At 46.0% G+C, this 16,547-nt stretch overlaps 1 protein-coding gene across 3 annotated transcripts in view; it reads left to right on the top strand.

The window, feature by feature from the left end:
* TTC6 (tetratricopeptide repeat domain 6) overlaps nucleotides 1–16,547 on the top strand; it is a 255,994-nt gene that overhangs the window by 179,416 nt on the left and 60,031 nt on the right. For all 3 annotated transcript variants that reach the window (XM_077262594.1, XM_077262599.1, XM_077262589.1), the window contains 2 exons: nucleotides 868–1,017; nucleotides 1,543–1,683. In XM_077262594.1, coding sequence (XP_077118709.1) covers nucleotides 868–1,017; nucleotides 1,543–1,683 — 291 coding nt within the window. The remainder of the gene's footprint in view (nucleotides 1–867; nucleotides 1,018–1,542; nucleotides 1,684–16,547) is intronic.

Raw genomic sequence — 16,547 nt, 5'->3', positions numbered from 1 at the left:
TATTGAACTGCTGGTGGCCTAGTAATACTTCAGGATAAAATGCTAAATACACACATTTGCAACATAGCATTGCCAGTGACTGGTGTTCTTCCATATACTGTGGTCGTTTTGGAAAGAGTATATAATGCCACAGGGCATTAGTGCTTTTGATTCAATGTACACTGAAGCAGTAGTTACCTTAAATCAGGTCTGTCACTAGATCAAACATGGCCATCGAATGCCTCCACGCTGTCATGTTCATAAAACATTAACTCAGTTCTGGAATCTTTCTAGACTCTTTTTGTCCTTTAAAAAATTATTATTCCTCTAATATGTCAATCATGTTAATGGGTTATCCGGCATTAGGCCACAAGTCTGCTGACACTTTACGTGACTGTAGACTTTTGAATCCTCACAGGAGGATTTTACGGTGCCGGCAATAGGAATGGGCGGTCATGTGACCACAAGTATACTATCTGCATACTTTTGCCCGCATTCCCACTAGACGTGTCCGGCTTCATTCAATACACTTGTACTGAGTGAGGTCACTGCCATCGAGTCAGCAGGTGACCGCACGTATACAAATCACATACTTGCGTTTACATGCCCGGTGGTCCCAGCACCAGCCGTGGACAATCTTCACAACACGCTGTGCGCACGATGTGAGGATTCACAAGTCTGCAGTCGCATAGAGTATCGGCAGACTTGTCGCCTAAGACCAAACAATCCCTTTAAGTGGGTGGATCTGCCAGCTTATATTTTCATATTATCACATATTTGTTAATATCACTTATCTGTATTGGTTTATTGATGCTGACTGTTCATAATATGTAAAGCTGTCATATATATCCATTATATCTTCTGCAATGAACACTCCATATAATCCAGGCTCTTGAGGCTTTGACCAGTGCAGTGAAGAATCGCTCTGGTTTTTGCGATGCCTATTATCAACGAGGACTCTGCCGAATGCGTCTCCAACAAGCAAACTGTGTGCAGGATTTCAATAAAACCCTTGAGATAAACCCAGAACATTTTCAGGTGCAAAATGATATTGATTCAAGTTAAAAATATAATATATTTTGCATAGAATAAATGGCGGAAGAGGGGAGTTGTTAAATTAATTTGAGGGTATGGATTGATCGTGTTGTAGTGGTGTGCATGATCCGCAAAAGTGGTACTATAGGGGGTGCATAGTTTGTAGTCACACTTGGGCCTAGAAGTCTGAAGGAGTCCAAAAGGTCTCTGCCTCATATGATGAGACTAGCAGCATAAAATAACTGTAGAGATGAGGATGTTAACATTTTTGCAGTGGGTGCTCAGGAGCCTCAAGAAATACAGTATTAATTAGTGAAGAGCTGGATTTACTATCTAAGTAATATGAATGGCGCACATCCTTTGGTATTCGGCATGTTGTATTTCTTTTGTATCCGTATGTTGCAGGTGTGTTTGTATGGTGACTTTTGAGTGTAGGTACAGTATGTTTTCATCTGCTGTTAAGTGTGGGGCACAGCTGTTCATATTCATCCTGCACTTCCTACCATAATAATTTGCTTTTTAATGCAGGCCTATTTGTGCCGAGCAGCTTTCTATGGATTTAGAAAAAGATATTCCAAAGCCATCATGAATTGCAATTCTGCAATCAAAGTACAGCCACGCAGCGTAAGAGCTTATCTCTACAGAGGAGCATTAAAGTACTACATTAAGGTGAGATCCTCTATTTATGGAACAGCCTTTTAACTACTCTAAAAGGCCTGAAGCTTGTCTCTGTAAGTAATTGTCAATCAAGGGGGTTTTAGGTAATTTCTCCAGTTTGTCTCCAGTTGGTATCGTTGGTACTACGGGCTTTGTTCTTGGAGAAAATTTGAGCTTTTTGATCACTGTCAATCAATAGGTTCTTTTCTAAAGAATTCAAATTTACATAGTTTTTGTAGTGATGTACGAGTATCGCTGGCTGTAGATGCAAAGCCAGAAACCATATAATCAAGGCTAATATAGTGTATATTTTAGAAACAAATCTCCCTTAAGTGCATTGATACCAAATATAAACAATCAAAAATTATCCCTGGCACAGATATTTTGTGAGTATCACTTTTTTTTTTTACATCTTTCAATAAAGCCAAAGCTACAGTTACTATTCAGAAATCATCAAGCTATACTACAGCCCATAAATCCCAAGGTAAGCACTACTGCGACTTGATCACAATAGGGCTTAGGCTCGGATGACACTGGCATTCTGTGTTCTGTTTTTCTATTCTTTTAAAGAAAAAGCAAGACTGGAACTCATGCTGAAAACTGATTCGTCACATAATGGCACAAATGGAGCATACAGGCAATATACTTTATGGCATCATCACAATTAAAGGTGTTATCCATGACTTTTTTTTTCTGGGGAACTAAAAACTTATTGGCAGGTAGTTGATGACTGCCTGTTCTACCCTGCAATGATTTGTTCCAACTCAGAATGGTCATGGAACACTCCTGCCAGGGATTATCTTGTTTCTGGTGACATCCCGTAAACACAGCAGATCCTTCTCTTCCACTCTGCTCTGTTGAAGGGCCGTCACTGCCAGTGTCATGATTATTGACAACCGGCTCCCCACTATCTAACTGCGGTGAGCCAGCTGTCAATCAGAATGACATTGGCAGTAACGCTCACTCCACAGAGCAGAATGGAAGAGAAAGAGCTGCTCTATTGTGGTGAGGTCAAAGTAAGCTGGATAATCACTGCCTGAGCTAGAACAAATCATTGCAGGGCAGAACAGGCAGGTAGTTAATAACTACCTTGTCATGATCCAGTCCGGGGTTTGTTTCTGATTATTCTCTCCCCGGGATGGTCATGCGGGGTTTAATCTTCCTTGCCTCATTTTGGGATCTGTCTGGCTATTTCAGTCCGCTGTTACCTGCAAGCAGTGTCAGTTATAGTTCTTGTCTCTGGATTGAGCAGCTGACCCGTTATACCCTGATTTGTCCACTGCCTGTTTACATAGGTCCCTGTTGTGAATTAGACTTTTTGGCTCCCTCTTGTGGTCACTAGTGATATGACTCTGGGATTGTCTTTCTTCAGTTGGGCACTCACCTGGGTCGTTAGTCCAGGGGTGTCGCTATATAAACTTCCTGGATCCTTAGTCCAGTGCCTGGCATCGTTGTAATCAGATCCTTCTGTTGCTCCTGTCTGCTGGTCCTGGCTCTTGCAAAATTAAGCTAAGTCTTGCTTCTTTGTTTTTTGAGTTACTTGCTTTGCTACTATTTTTGTCCAGCTTGTACTAAATGTGATTTCTGACCTTGCTGGAAGCTCTAGGGGGCTGGTGTTCTCCCCCCGGCCGTTAGACGGTTCGGGGGTTCTTGAATATCCAGCGTGGATATTTTAATAGGCTTTTTGCTGACCATATAAGTCATCTTACTATATTCTGCTATTAGCTAGTGGGCCTCTCTTTGCTAAATACCTAGCTCATTCTTATGTTTGTCTTTTCCTCTTACCTCACCGTTATTATTTGTTGGGGGCTTGTATCCAACTTTTGGGGTCTTTTCTCTGAAGGCAAGAAAGGTCTTTCTTTTCCCTTCTAGGGTTAGTTAGTTCTCCGGCTGGCGCGAGACGTCTAGAACCAACGTAGGCACGTTCCCCGGCTACTTCTATTTGTGGTGCTAGGATTAGATATATGGTCAGCCCAGTTACCACTGCCCTATGAGCTGTTTTTTTGTGTTTGCAGACTTGGTATTGATTCCTGAGACCCTCTGCCATTGGGGTCATAACAGTATGCCAGGCCAACATTGAATGTTTAATGCATTGCAAAAGTGGGATAATAAGAAAGGAAATTCTGAGTTTTTTTTTTTCCTCTCTTTCTTCCTCCCCTTTACCTCTGAGTGGCTTGAGCTTGCTGCAGACATGAATGTCCAGACCTTGATTACAAGTGTGGACCAGCTTGCTGCTCGTGTGCAAAGCATACAAGATTTTGTTACCAGTAGTTCTATGTCTGAACCTAAAATACCTATTCCTGAACTGTTTTCTGGAGACCGATTTAAGTTTAGGAATTTCAGGGATAATTGTAAATTGTTTCTATCTCTGAGACCCCGTTCATCTGGAGACTCAGCTCAGCAAGTTAAAATTGTTATCTCTTTTTTTACGGGGCGACCCCCAGGATTGGGCTTTCTCACTAGCGCCAGGAGATCCGGCATTGGCAAATATTGATGCGTTTTTTCTGGCGCTCGGATTGCTTTACGAGGAACCCAATCTTGAGGTTCAGGCAGAAAAAGCCTTGCTGGCTATTTCTCAGGGCCAGGATGAAGCTGAAGTGTATTGCCAAAAATTTCGGAAATGGTCCGTGCTTACTCAGTGGAATGAGTGTGCTCTGGCCGCAAATTTCAGAAATGGCCTTTCTGAAGCCATTAAGAATGTGATGGTGGGTTTCTCCATTCCTACAAGTCTGAATGATTCCATGGCGCTGGCTATTCAGATTGACCGACGTTTGCGGGAGCGCAAAACCGCTAATCCTCTGGTGGTGTTGTCTGAACAAGCACCTGATTTGATGCAATGTGATAGAATTCAGACCAGAAATGAGCGGAAAAATCATAGACGTCAGAATGGGTTGTGTTTTTACTGTGGTGATCCTACACATGTTATATCAGCATGCTCTGTGACTTTAATTTGCTCATTGTCCTCTTACCCTGTTATGGCGTTTGTGGATTCAGGTGCTGCCCTGAGTCTTATGGATCTGTCATTTGCCAAGCGCTGTGGTTTTGTTCTTGAGCCGTTGGTTAATCCTATCCCTCTGAGGGGTATTGATGCTACGCCATTGGCGGAAAATAAGCCGCAGTTTTGGACACAGGTAACCATGTGCATGACTCCTGAACATCGGGAGGTGATTCGTTTTCTTGTTCTGCATAAAATGCATGATTTGGACGTTTTGGGTTTGCCATGGTTACAGACTCATAATCCAGTCTTGGATTGGAAGGCAATGTCTGTGTCAAGTTGGGGCTGTCAGGGTATTCATGGTGATTCCCCGCCGGTGTCTATTGCTTCCTCTACTCCTTCGGAAGTTCCTGAGTATTTGTCTGATTATCAGGATGTGTTCAGCGAGTCCAGGTCCAGTGCTCTGCCTCCTCATAGGGACTGTGACTGTGCCATAGATTTGATTCCAGGTAGCAAATTTCCTAAGGGAAGACTATTTAATCTGTCTGTACCTGAGCATACCGCAATGCGTTCGTATATCAAGGAATCTCTGGAGAAGGGGCATATCTGTCCTTCCTCTTCCCCTCTTGGTGCGGGATTCTTTTTTGTGGCCAAGAAGGATGGATCTTTGAGACCTTGTATTGACTATCGGCTTTTGAATAAAATCACTGTTAAATTTCAGTATCCTTTGCCTCTGTTGTCAGACTTGTTTGCCCGAATTAAAGGTGCCAAGTGGTTCACCAAGATAGATCTTCGTGGTGCGTACAACCTTGTGCGCATTAAGCGAGGAGATGAATGGAAAACCGCATTTAATACGCCCGAAGGTCATTTTGAGTACTTGGTGATGCCTTTTGGGCTCTCTAATGCTCCTTCAGTGTTTCAGTCCTTTATGCACGATATTTTCCGGAAGTATCTGGATAAATTTATGATCGTTTATCTGGATGATATTCTGTTTTTTTCTGATGACTGGGACTCGCATGTAGAGCAGGTCAGGATGGTGTTTCAGGTTTTGCGTGAGAATGCTTTATTTGTTAAGGGCTCAAAGTGTCTCTTTGGAGTACAGAAGGTTCCCTTTTTGGGGTTTATTTTTTCCCCTTCTGCGGTGGAGATGGACCCAGTCAAGGTCCGAGCTATTCATGATTGGACTCAACCCACGTCAGTTAAGAGTCTTCAGAAGTTCTTGGGTTTTGCTAACTTCTACCGTCGTTTTATTGCTAATTTTTCTAGCATTGTTAAACCTTTGACGGATATGACCAAGAAAGGTTCTGATGTTGCTAACTGGGCTCCTGCAGCCGTGGAGGCTTTCCAGGAGTTGAAGCGCCGGTTTACTTCGGCGCCTGTTTTGTGCCAGCCTGATGTCTCACTTCCCTTTCAGGTTGAAGTGGATGCTTCTGAGATTGGGGCAGGGGCTGTTTTGTCGCAGAGAGGCCCTGGTTGCTCTGTGATGAGACCTTGTGCCTTTTTCTCGAGGAAGTTTTCGCCTGCTGAGCGGAATTATGATGTTGGCAATCGGGAGTTGTTGGCCATGAAGTGGGCATTTGAGGAGTGGCGTCATTGGCTCGAGGGTGCTAAGCATCGTGTGGTGGTCTTGACTGATCACAAAAATTTGATGTATCTCGAGTCTGCTAAACGCCTGAATCCTAGACAGGCCCGCTGGTCATTGTTTTTCTCCCGTTTTGACTTTGTGGTCTCGTATTTACCAGGTTCAAAGAATGTGAAGGCTGATGCTCTTTCAAGGAGCTTTGTGCCTGACTCTCCGGGAGTCGCAGAGCCGGTTGGTATTCTTAAAGAGGGAGTTATCTTGTCAGCCATTTCTCCGGATTTGCGACGTGTGTTGCAGAGATTTCAGGCTGGTAGACCTGACTCTTGTCCACCTGACAGACTGTTTGTTCCTGATAAGTGGACCAGCAGAGTCATTTCCGAGGTTCATTCCTCGGTGTTGGCAGGGCATCCGGGAATTTTTGGCACCAGAGATCTGGTGGCTAGGTCCTTTTGGTGGCCTTCCTTGTCACGGGATGTGCGGTCGTTTGTGCAGTCCTGTGGGACTTGTGCTCGAGCTAAGCCTTGCTGTTCTCGTGCCAGCGGGTTGCTCTTGCCCTTGCCTGTCCCGAAGAGGCCTTGGACACACATTTCCATGGATTTCATTTCAGATCTCCCGGTGTCTCAGGGCATGTCTGTCATCTGGGTGGTATGTGATCGCTTTTCTAAGATGGTCCATTTGGTGCCTTTGCCTAAGCTGCCTTCCTCTTCCGATCTGGTTCCTGTGTTCTTTCAGAATGTGGTTCGTTTACACGGCATTCCTGAGAATATTGTGTCTGACAGAGGATCCCAGTTTGTTTCCAGGTTCTGGCGATCCTTTTGTGCTAGGATGGGCATTGAGTTGTCGTTTTCGTCGGCCTTTCATCCTCAGACTAATGGACAAATGGAGCGAACTAATCAGACTCTGGAGGCTTATTTGAGGTGTTTTGTTTCTGCGGATCAGGATGATTGGGTGACCTTCTTGCCGTTGGCTGAGTTTGCCCTTAATAATCGGGCTAGTTCCGCTACATTGGTTTCGCCATTTTTCTGCAACTCTGGTTTCCATCCTCGTTTTTCCTCGGGACATGTGGAGCCTTCTGACTGTCCTGGGGTAGATTCTGTGGTGGATAGGTTGCAGCAGATCTGGAATCATGTGGTGGACAACTTAAAGTTGTCACAAGAGAAGGCTCAGCGTTTTGCCAACCGCCGCCGCGGTGTGGGTCCCCGACTTCGTGTTGGGGATTTGGTATGGCTGTCTTCTCGATTTGTTCCTATGAAGGTCTCCTCTCCTAAATTTAAGCCTCGCTTCATCGGTCCTTACAAGATATTGGAAATCCTTAATCCTGTGTCCTTTCGATTGGATCTTCCGGTGTCGTTTGCCATTCACAACGTGTTCCATAGGTCCTTGTTGCGGCGGTACGTTGTACCTGTGGTTCCTTCTGTTGAGCCTCCTGCTCCGGTGTTGGTTGAGGGCGAGTTGGAGTACGTGGTGGAGAAGATCTTGGATTCTCGTCTCTCCAGGCGGAGGCTTCAGTATCTGGTCAAGTGGAAGGGCTATGGTCAGGAGGATAATTCCTGGGTGGTTGCCTCTGATGTGCATGCGGCCGATTTAGTTCGTGCCTTTCACGCTGCTCATCCTGATCGTCCTGGTGGTCTTGGTGAGGGTTCGGTGACCCCTCCTTAAGGGGGGGGGTACTGTTGTGAATTAGACTTTTTGGCTCCCTCTTGTGGTCACTAGTGATATGACTCTGGGATTGTCTTTCTTCAGTTGGGCACTCACCTGGGTCGTTAGTCCAGGGGTGTCGCTATATAAACTTCCTGGATCCTTAGTCCAATGCCTGGCATCGTTGTAATCAGATCCTTCTGTTGCTCCTGTCTGCTGGTCCTGGCTCTTGCAAAATTAAGCTAAGTCTTGCTTCTTTGTTTTTTGAGTTACTTGCTTTGCTACTATTTTTGTCCAGCTTGTACTAAATGTGATTTCTGACCTTGCTGGAAGCTCTAGGGGGCTGGTGTTCTCCCCCCGGCCGTTAGACGGTTCGGGGGTTCTTGAATATCCAGCGTGGATATTTTAATAGGGTTTTTGCTGACCATATAAGTCATCTTACTATATTCTGCTATTAGCTAGTGGACCTCTCTTTGCTAAATACCTAGCTCATTCTTATGTTTGTCTTTTCCTCTTACCTCACCGTTATTATTTGTTGGGGGCTTGTATCCAACTTTTGGGGTCTTTTCTCTGGAGGCAAGAAAGGTCTTTCTTTTCCCTTCTAGGGTTAGTTAGTTCTCCGGCTGGCGCGAGACGTCTAGAACCAACGTAGGCACGTTCCCCGGCTACTTCTATTTGTGGTGCTAGGATTAGATATATGGTCAGCCCAGTTACCACTGCCCTATGAGCTGTTTTTTTGTGTTTGCAGACTTGGTATTGATTCCTGAGACCGTCTGCCATTGGGGTCATAACAGGTCCCATTCCTGTGTTCCCCTGTTACTTCGCTCGTTGTAGTACTCGCTCTCCGTAGTGTGACCCCTTGGAATTTGAATCGGCTTGTCCTCTGACCTGTTTGACTGTCTTGCGTCTCTGGCTTTCCTGCTCCCGATCGGCTTTGACTTCATTGGCTTGTTTCTGACCACTGTTATTGGTTTGACCTCTGGTACTTCATTCCCTCTCTGTTGCTGGCCCAGCTTTTTCTGACTACTCTTTCGCCACCTAATGGCTTCTGACTGCTGCCCTGTGATTTCACTGTGAGTGTACCTGTTTTCCTTTACCTTCACCCCCTGGTGAAGCTTGTGTGCTACTGCGCTGCAGCAGGCATTACAACCAGTAGCGTAGCTACCAGGGGGGCAGAGGGGGCGGTCGCCCCGGGCCCTGTGCTCTGAGGGGGCCCACCCGGAGCTACGCTACTGTCAGGGCCGGCGTTAGGGGCCCCTGCCTCCGGTCAATGTTTATCTGTAATTTCCCCCGCGTTTGTACTGTGTATGTAGCTAAAGTAACATGCACGGTACAAACACTCACAGGGAGTCAGCAGAGAGAAGAGAAGGCCTCCAATCAGAGTGCAGGGAGTGAGTCATGTGATCGCTCTTCTGCAGTCTGTGGAGGAGAGGGGGAAGGGAGGCCACTCACCCAATCCCGGCTGAGCGCGCTCTGCTCAAAGCTGCTGTGCTGCAGAGAAGTGATCAGCTCCAGCAGCAGCAGCAGCAGCAGCAGCAGCAGCAGCAGCAGCCGGGGACGCAGGGGGTCTCTGCCTGTGACTGTGAGCTGAGCTCACTGCCTACACATGATGTCTGCAGCATCTGACTTGGAGGAGCCTGAGGAGCAGCCCCCAGGACCAGAGGACACTCTCCACACAGCATGATGAGTATCTTGGCACATGTCATTTGCTATTTGATATGTCTGATCTGTTGCCTTGAATACATACATACAGGCACAGTATATAAAGCAATGAAGGTTCTTAAAGGGAACCTGTCACCCCGTTTTTTAAAGATGAGATAAAAATAGCGTTAAATAGCGGCAGAGCTGGGCTTTACATTAGTGTCTTTTTTGTGCCTTTATTCCCCACCTATGCTGCTGAAATACCTTTGTAAAGTCGCCATTTTGGGCTGTCACTCACGCTGGTCTGGTCAAATGGGCGTAGTGACATCGCTGTTTCTTCCCCCAGATCTTGCTTATCTGCCCGTTGGTGGCGTAGTGGTTTTCACATGTCCAGCTGCCGAATCCACTGCGCAGGTGAAGGAAAAGAAGGCGATCTGCGCTATTCCCCTGGTGATCGGTGGGGGCGGCCATCTTCCTGAGGCCGCGCGTGCGCAGATGGAGTGCTCTGCTGCACGGGGCTTCAGGAAAATGGCCACGGGATGCCGCGCGTGCGCAGATGGAGATCGCGGCGGCCATTTTCCTGAAGCCCCGGGAAGCCGAGCACTCCATCTGCGCATGCGCGGCCTCAGGAAGATGGCCGCCCCCACCGATCACCAGGGGAATAGCGCAGATCGTGCTCTTTTCCTTCACCTGCGCAGTGGATTCGGCAGTTGGGCATGCGCACACCACTACGCCACCAACGGACAGATAAGCAAGATCTGGGGGAAGAAACAGCGATGTCACCACGCCCATTTGACCAGACCAGCGTGAGTGACAGCCCAAAATGGCGACTTTACAAAGGTATTTCAGCAGCATAGGTGGGGAATAAAGGCACAAAAATACACTAATGTAAAGCACAGCTCTGCCCCTATTTAACGCTATTTTTATCTCATCTTTAAAAAACGGGGTGACAGGTTCCCTTTAAACTTGCACGTCTTGTTTATCCTGCAATCTGGACAGACACTGAACATTGACATGTGATCGATAAGTGTCTTGCACATAATTTATTTACTGCTGATTAGCTTATGAGAAGGAGAATGATTATTTTCTTAAGTTTGCGAGCGGCTGGAATCTTGCAGGACGGCTTTTACTTGTGGGAGCCTGTCATCATATAAGGTCCGGCCAGCATCTGTACGCCCTCACATAGTGTTCTAGAATGCTCTCTATGTCCCCAATCCTCTATGCAAGGCACAAAAAAGAGCTTTTATTATAATCGCGGATGGCGCAGTCCGGGCGTCAGTCTTGATCCGGCGCCGGCCCTCTTCCTGTGATCGCTGTCCCTCTTCGTGTGGAAGATGCGTCCTACATCATGCATTCAGTGTCCTCTATCACACTCCCGTGCAGGTGCACTTCTCTTTGCCCTGCTGAAGTCAGAGCACAGTATTGTAGTGCACATGCGCCAGCTTTATTTCCAGGTAATCAGCTATTTGGCCTTTCCCAGCGCACATGCACTACAGTACTTGGCTCTTCTTTCAGCAGCCTAGAGAGAAGTGTGCCTGCACAGGAGCGCGCTGGGTGACACTGTGTGGATGACGTAGGATGTGTCATACAGATGAAGCAGTAATGGAGGATGGCGATCTTAAGTCAAGACCAGTGATGCCTTGGTGAGAGCCATTGGTGAGTATAATGAGAGGTCATTTTTATGCCTTGCGGAGGGGATTGGGGACACATTTACAGCCTTCCTTATAGAGGCTGCCTATGGGAGCTGCATTATACTATAAAGTCTTCCTATGTGAAGGGCATTATACTATAGGGTCTGCCTATGGGGAGTGCATGATACTATATGGAGGCCTATGGGGAATGTATTATACCATATTGAGGACTATCTGGTGTATTATGCTATATGGAGGCTATCTAGAGGGCCATCATTCAGTGTGGAGATTACAGCGACGGGGCCATCATACAGTATTGGAGCCAGTTTGGGGGATATTAACGGGTCAGTATATACAGTGAGGGGGCATCATACTGTGTATAGGGGAGCTGTACAGTGGGGGAGACTCTGGACTTTATTAATTGTAAAGTGGGCACTTATTCTTACAGGGGAACTCAGGTTACTGTGACTATCAAAGGGTCACACACAGAGGGCATTATTACTTTCTAGGGGACAAAATGTGGGCACTGTTTTCTAGGGCACTTGCCCCTGACATTACTATATTATAGAGGGGTGCTTTAGAATTTAGAGGGCACAGAGAACCACACAGCAGGTGCAGTAATAGGGACACACACGGCAGCAGCGGCTCAGTATTGGGGTATCAGGGTCAGTAATAGGGACACGTACAGCAGCAGCGGCTCAGTATTGGGGTATCAGGGTCAGTAATAGGGACACATACGGCAGCAGCGGCTCAGTATTGGGGTATCAGGGGCAGTAATAGGGACACATACGGCAGCAGCGGCTCAGTATTGGGGTATCGGGGCAGTAATAGGGACACATACGGCAGCAGCGGCTCAGTATTGGGGTCTCAGGGGCAGTAATAAGGACTCATACGGCAGCAGTGGCTCAGTATTGGGGTATCAGGGGCAGTAATAGGGACACATACGGCAGCAGTGGCTCAGTATTGGGGTATCGGGGCAGTAATAGGGACACATACGGCAGCAGTGGCTCAGTATTGGGGTATCAGGGCAGTAATAGGGACACATACGGCAGTAGTGGCTCTGTATTGGGGTATCAGCAGGATGAGGAGGTTGTGCAGGTTGGGAACAGATGGTGATGGGGCTGGAATGTGAGAAGTGAAACGTGTCTTTGTTGTATTCTCTGCAGATGAGTTGTAGCTGGAAGAAGTTGTCATGTCGGTCTGGGCCAGATGGAAAAGACGGGAAAAATGAACAATTCTATCAGAAAGAACGTCAGAGGTAAGTCATTATCTGTAACTGTGCAGTGATCTGTTATATGTTCTGTAAGACTGGTATTTACCACTGACCATATGTTGGTCTTTATATAGAGATTATCTTCAGTAATAGCGCGGTCATCTGCTGAGGTTCTCCTCCACTATTAGGGCGCATCACTGAATTGTAATGAAGGTTACCTGGTTAGGGGCCCACTCAGAAGCTTCGCCCCCCCTGGACCAAAACCCTAGCTACGCCTCTGATTACAACCTACTGGTAAATTGTTAGCACAATGAGAAAACCCCTCACAAAGTCCCAGATAACCTTTTTTAAGTGTATACTTTACATCAACCAACTAAAAATGAAGTAGATAATATTGATTATCTTGTGTAGGTGGCAGGTGATAATAGACAGGCGATTGGCTGGGCCAGTCTATCAGCTTTATTTCATATCTCTGAAACCAGTTGAGAGTTTCCTTAACTGTGTGTTTGGGATCATTGTCTTGATGAAATGTCCACCCTCGTATTTATCATCCTGGTAAATGGCAGCAGATTTTTATGAAGAATGTCTTTGTACATTTGTTCATTCATTATCTTCCTTCAATTATATGAAGTTTTACAGTGCCGAATGCTGAAAAAGAGCCCCACAACATTATTTTTCCACCTCCAAACTTCACTGCTGGTATGGTGTTTTTGGGGTGATATGCAGTGCCTTTTGGCCTTCAAACATGGTGTGTATTATGCATTCAAAGAGTTCAATTTTGATCTCATCTGACAAGACTATATTCTCCCAGTATTTCTCAGGCTTATCTAAATGTTGTTGAGCAAACTTTAAACACTCATGAACATGCTTTATGTTCCGCAATGGAGTCTTGAATGGTGAGCAATTTTGTCCCTGGTGTCCATAGACATCTTTTTGGTCTTGGCCATGGTGGAGATGTTGGAGTATGATTGAGTGTGTGGACAGGTGTCTTTTATATAGGTAACGAGTTCAAAGAGGTGCAATTAATACTGGTAATGCATGGAGAGTATGAGAGCTTCTTTACCCATTACTTGCCAAATTAGCAATTTTCATTTTTTTTTTTTTTTTTTTTATGACAGATTTTTAATGATTTGGGTCCTAATGAATCAGAAACATAATTAGCAAAATTTTTTCAAGTACGGGTTTTTCAGAAAAGGGCGTCCCAATATTCAATTAAAAATGACAATGACATGATTTGCTATTTTGAAAACATTCATTTTAGGCCAGTCTCACACGTCCAGATAATTCCGGTACCGGAAAAATCGGTCCCGGAGTTATCTGGGTCCGTGTGCTCACGTGGCACATCAGTGTGGCACACGTGCGGCAGCCGTGTGCCGCACGTGTGCCCACTGAGGACCACACGGACCGTGCAGGAGACAGCGCTAGAGATAAGCGCTGTCCCCTGCATCTGGTGCTGAAGCCTTAATTCATTCCTTCTTCCCAGCAGTGTTCGCTGGAGAGAAGGAATGAAAAATCAATGTTTTTTTTATTATTTTTGTCTTTAAAATAAAGATCCTTGTCACCTCCCCCCTCCCACCCCCTGTGCGCCCGCCCGCTGGAAATAAAATACTCACCCAGCTCCCTCGATGCTTCCTCTCAGCGCCGCAGCTTCTTCCTGTATGAGCGGTCACGTGGTACCGCTCATTACAGTGATTAATATGCGGCTCCACCCCTATGGGTGTACGAACACTGACATGTCTCCGTGTTTTTCAAACGGACACACGGTCTGTGAAAACACGCTGACATGTGCAGAGACACATTGATTTTAATGTGTCTACGTGAGTCAGTGTCTCCGGTACGTGAGAAAACTGTCACCACACGTGCCGGAGCCACTGACGTGTGAAACAGGCCTTACAATTATAAAAATTATAAAATCTTAGTTGCTAGAAGCTAAAGGTTAGGTGTCCCAAAAAAAGGACATTGGTAGATAATGGGTTAAAAAAAACAAAAACTAACAGGTCTGTGAGAAGCAGAATTCTTGCTGTTTGGTAGGTGATCAAATACTTTTTTCATGTAATAAATTGCAATATAATTATTTAAAAATCATACAATGTGATTTTCTGTTTTTTACTTTTAGATTCTGTCTCTGACAGTTGAAGTGTACTGACGATAAAAATTACAGACCTCTCCATTCTTTGCATTCTTTATTTTCCCCACTGTATATATTATGGTAGTTTAGCTCATTCAGCTGTACACGTAGGTAGAAAACAGGACACTGTCTCTTTAAATCTTCTGTTGGTTTATTATATAGACTGCATAAACCAACATGAAGGGAAAAATAAACACAGCCCTTTGGGCAAAACAGGAAAACAAAAAAATTAAATGTCCATACATCTGCGGTGAGCTGACTGCTCTGGAGCAACACAGGGATAGCACAGGTGCATGATCTGACACTAACCTGAACTTGCGGCCTAACAGGTAGTATCTCAGGCTGTTAATTGCCTGTTTGATTGCCAAGCAGTCTTTTTCTACAATGGCATAGGTCTTTTCACAGTAGGGAATTTCCTATTTAGGTATAGTACTGGATGTTTGTCCCATCTATCTCCTGAAACAACACAGCTCCCACCTCAACGTCAGAGGTATCTGTCTGGAGCAAAAACTCTTTAGCGAAATCTGGTGCCACCAAAATCGGCTGTCTGGACAGGGAGAGCTTCATCTCCTGGAATGCCATCTCTGCTTCAGAGGACCATTTGGCCGTTGACTTATTTGTGCACTTGAGAAGATGAGTCAGGGGGGCGGCTATCATGGTGAAATTTGGGATAAATCGCCAATAGTATCCCAGAATTCTCAGAAACGCCCTGACCTGCCTTTTGGAGACTGGTTGTGGACACTTATGGATTGCCTCCACCTTATCTATTTCTGACTTTATTTCGCCCCTCCTGCAGATGTAGCCCAAGTATTTGGCCTCTTCTTTCCTCAGGGCCCACTTCTTTGGGTTTATGGTAAGCCCTGCCTTCCTCAGTGCATCCAGAACCGCCTGGACCTTCTGCAGGTGACTTCCCCAATCTGGGCTAAAGATCACAATGTTGTCCTGATAAATGGTTGTGAACTTTTTGCGAGAGGCTAGGGTCCAATACATGGCCCTCTGGAAAGTAGCTGGGGCTCCTTAAAGTCCGAATGATATTCAGGTATACTGAAAGCACTCGTCAGGTGTAGAGAAGGCTGTAGTCTCCTTGGCACTTGGGGACACAGGGATTTGACAGTACCCTTTCGTTATGTCCAGAGTGGTAATATATCTAGCTGGCCCTAGCCTCTCAATGAGCTTATCGACTCGTGGCATCAGATATGCATAGAAATCGGACATCTCATTTATCTTTCTATAGTCGTTACAGAAGCGCTACTGTCCATCCGGCTTTAGCACAAGTACAATAGGGCAGGACCAGCCGCTTTTTGACTCCTCGATGCCACTCAGGCTCAACATTCTCCTCACCTCCTTGGAGAACACCTTGCTACAGGCTTTGGGAATCCTATACGGCTTTTGGTTCACCCAGACATGCGGGTCAGTCAAGATTTCATGCTCCACAATCTGCGTACATCCTGGTAACTCCGTAAACAGGTCTTGGTTCCGCTGAAGCAACTCACAGCATTGTTGTTTCTGGGCTGACAATAATGTCTCTGCCACTGTGACATCCTTGACCCTGGCTTCAGGACTGGACCCCTGACATGTATCTTATACCAGTTCCCTGTCCTGCCAAGGTATAAGCAGGTTGATATGGTACACTTGGTATTGTTTTCTTTTACCTGGCTGGTGGACCTTGTAGTTGACATCACTCAGCTTTGCAACCACTTTGTATGCCCCTTGCCACTTAGCCAGGAAATTACTTTCCACCGTGGGGATTGGCTGCCAGGCATGGTTTGAATAGGTAAATGTGGTACACTTGGTATGGCTTTCTTCTCCCTGGCTGGTGGACCTTGTAGTTTACGTAGTTTACATCACTTAACTTTTCGACTACCTCAAATGGCGCTTGTCACATGGCCAAGAACTTACTTTCTACCTTGGGGATCAACACCAGCACCCGGTTTCCAGGGCTAAACTGTCTGTCTCGCCGACCAATTGTAGACCCTTGCCTGGGCCTCTTGTGCCTCAAGGAGGCTCTCCCTGACAATCGGCATCACCCTCGTGATCCTGTCCTTCATCTGGGCCACATGTTCGGTAACGCTTCAATGGGTGTTATCTCCACTTCCTAGGTCTCCTTT

The sequence above is a fragment of the Ranitomeya variabilis genome, chromosome 1 (genome assembly GCF_051348905.1).
Source record: "Ranitomeya variabilis isolate aRanVar5 chromosome 1, aRanVar5.hap1, whole genome shotgun sequence".
Classification (NCBI taxonomy): Eukaryota; Metazoa; Chordata; class Amphibia; order Anura; family Dendrobatidae; genus Ranitomeya; species Ranitomeya variabilis.
The sequence above is the reverse complement of the archived record's forward strand: the minus strand, read 5'-3'. Positions and strand labels throughout refer to the sequence as shown.